Here is a 7344-nt window from a genome sequence, read left to right as displayed (position 1 = left end):
TTGATCTGCTTCTTCCTCGGGCTCCGGTTGGAGCGCTTGCTTGGCGGGGACGGCGAGTTGGACCTGGGGGAGAGGTTCCCTAGGTGGTGTCGACTGTCGGTCTGCCTCTGCCTTGGACTCTGGCCGGGGGGTCGACCCAGCGGAATTACCAGGTGGGACCTGGGGGACGGCTTCCCCAGGTGAAATGGGGTGATGGTTTACCACTCTCACGTGCTCTGGTCGGAGCATCGGAGCGGCGTCGACGCTAGTTTGGACTCGGGGCGCGGGTCCCCCAGGTGGTGAGGACCGCCTCGATGGTGATGACTCCCGGGGTTGATAGCAGCTCTCCATCGGCTCGGCCTCGTCGATGGCGGACAGGTTGAGGATTTCCTGGGCGGTTCTACGGAACTCCTCGTCGCTGTCGAATCTACGAACAGCGAGAGGAGTGCAGATTTATTGTTGGAACAGCCGGTGTTTTGGGCCCTCGAGAAACAGGCGGCGAAATAGCTGGTGCTGTCGGGCGACGTGGATGTCGAGGTCGTCTTGCCCGTCGTACGCATTTGATGTAAATTCGTCCACCAGGTCGGAAAAATTGTTTTGTACCGAAGTCGGTTCGCAAGCGCCTCCACAAGTCTGTGACACAGGCGTGTTCATGGGTGTAAAGTTTATTACGGCTGGCTGCGGTAGCTGATGGTACGCCACCAGCACCTGGTGCCGGTGGCTAAGCTACCCGACTCCACGAAAGTAGGTTTCCATTCCTGCGATGAAGACCTCCGGGTCCTCGGTGGAGTCACCCTCGAACGTAGGAAGATAATTTTCTTCGCGAACGATCGGGGCTGGTGTGGGAAGCTTGGTGATGGCGGCAACGGTCGGCATCTGTCGAGCGAAATGCTCCATGAAGGTTCTGCAAATAATTTTTGTGAGGCCGGCTATATTGCCACCCAGCGGAAGTGGTGACCTCGCGGGGCCCGCGGCCTCGCTGGGGATGTGTGGTGCTGTAGGCACACTGGAGCAGTCGCCAGATGGAAGCAGTTGCTTCGTGGCGATCGTGTGCTGGGGTTCCACCACCTGGATAGGCTGCGCCAGGTGCCTGATGGGAGCCGTCGTTGAAGAGGAGGTGGTCGTCTTGACGGTGCTGACCTTCGGTCGGAACGAAGTCGAGGATGTAGACTTGGGGCGGCATTCTGCGGGCCAAGTCGTTTTTTCTTATGTGGAGCCTTGTCTTCTGGGAGTTGAGTTTTATTTAATCTATATGATTATATTCACAGACGAACGACGAACTTCGAACTATCAGCGGAGCTCCTCACTTCGTTCAACTACGACCTTTTAATTAAATTCACTCTCTTTCCTATTACATATCAAGCAAGTGTTTTTCGCATTCGAATCATCGAGATACGGCGAATTTATGACGGCGGTTCTCTGTTTGCTGTGTCGTGCGTGATGTAGTTGTTTGTTTTGTTTGTTATGTATTTTGTGTTGCCGACCACTGCGCTGCGCTCCACGATGTTCGATGTTTGATGTTCGTTCGTCGGATCTTAGCACTTTCGCTTCGACGTTTCGATTTCTCGGATCCATTTCGATTGCTTGTTTACCCTTATCATCAGGCAACGGCCATACCATGTTGATGGCACCAGTTCTCGTCCAGTCTCGCTCGAGCAGTCGAGCAAGTCAGACGTGTTCCGTGCTCTAGCAGCGTGAGTCATCCCATTGCATCAGCCAAGCGACCGCGGTCGCAACCGAAAATCGCTGTCTACCTCAGACAACTCAGACAGCGAAGGGTACACCACCCCTAGCCAGAAATCCCGATCACCCCGAAGAAAACGGAAGCAACAGTGACCACTACAGCTTCGAAACAGATTCGCAGTTTTCACTGAAGAAAGCAATGACATGGAGTACTGGAGTACATTGTCGAAGAAGAAACCCAGGAAGTAGAAAAGAAAGAAAAAAAGCCACCCCCAATAGTTATACATGGGCATGAGCAAACACATCAAACCATCGCAGAAATATGTGAGAAATATGCACCCAACGAATACGAACTGAAATACACCCGCCAACGCATCATCATCGCTGCCGACAAGATAGAGCAATATAAGAAGATTAGAGCAGAACTCGACACGCGGACATTTCCGCATCATACGTACACAACAAAGCAGGAAAAAACGAAATCATATGTGGTGAGTGGTCTAGATAGCGACCCCCCGCCAGAAACTGTACTAACGTCACAAAAATGAAAAATACCAAGCGGCCATACTACATAGTGACAACAGCAAACACCAGCACGCTAAAAGATCTGCAAAACAAAGCAAGAACAATTCTCCGAATTCGAGTGAATTAGTCACCGTATGTAAATAAAAACCAGGTGAGCCAGTACAAGAGATGTCAAAGCTGGGGTCATATTACGAAAAACTGCTCCCTGCCCCCTCGCTGCGTCAGATGCGTGGGAAACAGCCAATGGACCCGAGACTGCCCATATAAGGACCTGAAAGACAAGCATCCGGCCAGGTTCGTGAACTGAGAAGGGGAACACGCTCCGTGTGAGAGAGAATGCCCAGTCTACCAGAGCAGAATGAAATACATTGCCGAACAAAGAAAAGAGAGACAACAAGTAATCGTAGCTGCAGCGCGAAAACCGGTTTGGGTTCCGGCACCGCCGCCAACTCGCAATGTCTGGCAACAAAGAACGCCAGCTGTAGCGACGCGACAAGTGGAAAATCCAGAACTACGACAAGGTAGGGAAGCTCCCAGTGGTGAATCAAACGTGCAGCCAGAGAAGTCAAAAAATACTCCAATAAATAATTCAAATGATAATGAAACAAATAACTTTATGCAGCTGAATGCGGAGCTAAAAAAACTCTCGCAAACAATCAATATTACAAATATGATCCGGGCCGTGCGGGATCTCACCAATAAACTGAGCTCCTGGACGACCGGGCAAGACAAATTCTTAGTAACCTTAGAGTTTCTAACTAACAATCTGGCTGATTATGGTTTTTAAAAATCTAATCATAGCGCAGTATAACACAAACGGTATCCTAAATAAAACAGCAGAGCTAATGGCCTTTATGTCCACACATGATGCGGGCATAATGGCCATTACCGAAACCCATCTCAAAAGTAGTCACAAATTTAGAATTAAAAACTACACCGTTTACCGGCAAGACAGACCAAACAATATAGCATGGGGCGGAGTGGCTCTTCTAGTTAGAAGTGACATTCCGCACAGAGACATTAAAATCATACTGAATAGGTCAATAGAAACGACTGCAATCCAACTCATAGACAATACAACGGTAGCGGTAGTGTACAATAAGCCATCTAACAAACTAAAAAATACAGACTTAGACGCATTATCCCTACTTTCCCGCAAGTTAATAATAGTTGGTGACCTCAACTCGCGACATACGAGTTGGGGATGCCACATTAATAATCACAATGGGTACAAATTATTAGATTATCTTAACAACAGTACGTTAATTCTCCACCCAACTATCGAACCCACCCACTATCCTGCAAATGGCGGCACCCCAACGCCGATAGACCATACTATTACTAAAAATATAAACGTAACAGCGCCACGGATGGTTAACGCAATGAATTCGGATCACAGACCTGTCGTAATAGAAATCCCAAACCAATTTTTTGAACAACGCACAATCAAAATCGAATCATACAAAAATGCCAATTGGAAAAAATTTCGGCAGCACCTAGATCAAAATTTAAAAGTAAATAATGAAATATACAATTCAGACATCTTAGAACAAGAGGTAGGAAAATTCATACGTACTTTACAAGCAGCAAAAAGTTTAATAGTAACGACAAAAAATATCAATCCATACAAAGATCAACTTCCTGACTCGATAAAAACCCAAATTACAAACCGAAACAAAATCAGAAAAGTATATCAACAACCAAGAGACCCGCAATATTTAGAAATTGTTAAAACAATGAATAATGACTAAAAGAAGCAATCAAACAATATCGTAATGATAAGTGGTCGACAAAGCTCGCCAAACTAAATCCAGCCGACAATTCATTGTGGAAGCTGACAAAGGCGTTAAAAAAGAAATACGATCCAATCGCGACGCTCCAACACAACAACCGTTCGGAGCTAACTGACCTTGCGAAGGCCGAAGCGCTCGCCGACTACTACGCTAGCGTACACACTGATGACGCAACCGGAAATACCGCCGAGCAACAACACATTGTTCACGTAGTAAACCAGATGATCCAGATGCAACACCCGGAGGTCGATAAACTCGAAACTGACATATACGAAATCACAAACTTTATCGCAAAACTACCAAACAACAAGGCCCCGGGTGAGGACGGCATCGATAACAAAATACTTAAGAACCTGTCGAGGCATGCCATGCAGCAACTCACAAACATAATAAATGCAATAATAACTAACACATTTTCCCCAACAATTCAAAACAGCTATAGTGATACCAATTTTAAAACCAAATAAAAATAAGCAACTTCCAAGCTCATATCGGCATATCAGTCTATTAGCAACTATACCAAAATTAACAGAAAAAATTATCCTATCCCAAATCAACAAAGTTTTACACCAAAACAAAATTCAGCAACCGGAGCAATTTGGATTCAAAAGCAACCATAACACAGTACAACAACTTGTTCGAATCACAAATGACATAATACAGTGTACTCTCTCTTAACGGACACTCCTCATAAGCGGACACCCCTTTTGTACGGACGATTTTTCTGCGACCGGCCAACGCATAGGCATTTCTTAATAAATGTTTTTCTCTTAAGCGGACCCCCTTGTAACCGGACACGGACAGTGCTTTCAAAACAAATTTTCGAAAGCAATCTCTGTTGTACGGACAATACTTGGCGACGAAACGCTGAAACAGCGTCAATAATGTGATATGGATGCATGTGGAAAATTTGTAAATATCCACATTAAGCACGTTCGCCCGTTTCATTTTTCATTCTCACTAGTCACTCATTCTCTTTCGTTTGCTGAGAGTGTAATTATGTCTCAAAAGAAGAGAATTTTAACGTTGAAAGAAAAAATCAAAATAGTGGAGTTTTACACTAAACATAAAGTTAGTGCTCGAGTCTTAGGAAAAACATTTAAAATTGGTAAAAGTCAGGCGGCTACCATCGTAAACAAAAGAAACGAACTTCTAAAAGAATGGGAAACAAGCGTTAATGTCAATAAGAAGCGCACTTTCTTCAAACCTGAAGGTCTAAAAATTGATCAACGCTGCTACGAGTGGTTCATCAAAGCAAGAAATAAAAATATTCCACTGTCTGGGACAGTAATAAGAAGTAAAGCTAAGGAAATTGCAGAGAGTTTGAACAATTAAAATTTGAATGCATCCTTCGGATGGTTACAACGCTTCAAGAAGAGACACAACATCACCTTCAAAGCAGTTAGTGGGGAAGCAGCTAGTGTAAATCAAGTAGATGTGGCGGAGTTTGAAGAAAAACTTCCTTCATTGATACGCGGTTATGATGCACGTGATATTTTCAACGCGGATGAAACAGGGTTGTTTTTTCGGGCATTGCCCACTAAAACTTTTTCATTCAAGGGTGAGAAGTGCTCCGGCGGAAAACTGGCAAAAGAAAGATTGTCTATTCTACACAATGTGAATATGGCAGGGGAACGTGAAAAATTAGTCGTCATTGGTAAAGCTGCTAGACCGAGGGCTGTTGGAAGAATTAATTTAAACACTTTACCCGTTTCATGGTATTCTAACCAAAAATCTTGGATGACATCCGACATAATGAGTGACTATCTGCAGAAATTTGATAGAAAAATGGCTTCTCAAAAACGGAAGATGCTTCTTTTTCTGGACAATGCGGCATCGCACCCCAAAACAAAAACTTAAATTTAAAAAATATCAAAATAATTTTTCTTCCACCAAATACTACGTCGGTGTGCCAACCCCTAGACCAAGGGATTATTAAAAATTTCAAAACTTGGTATAGATCCATGACTGTGAAACATGTTCTGGCTAGAATGGATGAAGCCACTTCTTTAGAAGATCTGATTAAAAAAATCAACTTGTTGGATGTAATATACTTTATTCAAAAAGCATGGGAGAAGGTGACTCCTGCGACAATAACAAATTGCTTCCAAAAAGCGGGATTTAAATTCAGGAATGACACTTTTGAAAAATCCATAGATGATGCTTTTGAACACGACGATGATATTCCCTTAGCAGTGATTGCAGAAATGACTCGAGGAATGAAACGGATCAGCAGCAATGTTGGCTTTGATGATTTTGTTAATTTTGATAACGATTTATGCATTAACGATGAAAGATTGGAGATAAACGAGCCAAGTGATGTCGAGATAGAAGAAAATGAGGAAGAAGAAGGCGAGGCAACGACAGAATACATGGAAAATGTCTCATCTGGATTCATGAAAACGAATAGGGAAGCTATAGAAGGTGTGCAAAAGCTCAAACATTTTTGTGCGAATAAAAACGACATGAAGGGATTTCAAGTTTGCTGTGACTTGATGTTATATATATTTTGAAAGTGTTTCATTAAATCAGTCCAATTTGAAGCAGACAACCTTACAAGACTATTTCAATCAGGTTTAAAATTTAATATTTCATGTATTATTGTCAATTCTTATTACATATTATTATTATTCTACCTTAAATAAAACTGTATTAAATAAAAAATCTGTTCATTCCTCAAGAACGGACACTCCTGTTAAGCGGACAAATTCTTTAGACGGACACCCCTGTTGGCCGGACAAATTCTGTGCGACCGACAGTGTCCGCGCAAGAGAGAGTACACTGTACATACTTTTAACAAACGAAACAACACAGCCATGGCATGCCTGGACATAGAAAACGCATTCGATAAGGTGTGGATCAAAGGCCTGCTTTACAAATTAATAAAGCTAGAGTTTCCGAAAAATCTAGTCAAACTATTGCACTCGTACTTAACGGAAAGAAAACTGAAGATCAGGATAAACCACACCTTGTCGAATGAAAGAAGAATCGGAGTCGGAGTCCTCCAGGGGTCAGTCCTGGGACCGGCCCTGTTCAATCTTTACCTACATGACTTTCCACAATTCAAACAAACAAATACGGCGCTGTACGCTGACGATACAGCGCTGTATGCCAATTCTCACTCCGCCCAAGTGGCGACAAAGCAAATACAAATCCATCTAAATCTCCTACAACCATATTACAAAAAATGGTAAATCAAACTTAATAGCACCAAAACTGAGCATATCATTTTCTCTCGCAAATACAGCAACAACAAAATTTTCAGAAAACTGAAAGTAGGAGATTCGACAATTGAACCCTGCACGCAACTTAAATATCTAGGTCTTCACATGGACAGCAGACTAAATTTCATTGAGAACCTTAA

General features: G+C 43.4%; 1 protein-coding gene across 1 annotated transcript; it reads left to right on the top strand.

Annotated features, from left to right (window-relative positions):
* Nucleotides 1–4979: 4979 nt before the first annotated feature.
* On the top strand, nucleotides 4980–5840 carry LOC135135785 (tigger transposable element-derived protein 4-like). Its single transcript, XM_064064906.1, has 2 exons — nucleotides 4980–5267; nucleotides 5355–5840. The coding sequence occupies exons 1-2, from the start codon at nucleotides 4980–4982 to the stop codon at nucleotides 5838–5840; spliced, it is 774 nt and encodes a 257-aa protein (XP_063920976.1).
* The last annotated feature ends 1504 nt before the right edge of the window (nucleotides 5841–7344 follow it).

This window comes from Zophobas morio, unplaced genomic scaffold, assembly GCF_036711695.1.
Source record: "Zophobas morio isolate AGI-343-1 ecotype UQ-CSIRO unplaced genomic scaffold, CSIRO_AGI_Zmor_V1 ptg000025l, whole genome shotgun sequence".
NCBI classification, from domain to species: domain Eukaryota; kingdom Metazoa; phylum Arthropoda; class Insecta; order Coleoptera; family Tenebrionidae; genus Zophobas; species Zophobas morio.
Note: the sequence above shows the minus strand (reverse complement) of the source record. Positions and strands in the feature narration are given on the sequence as shown.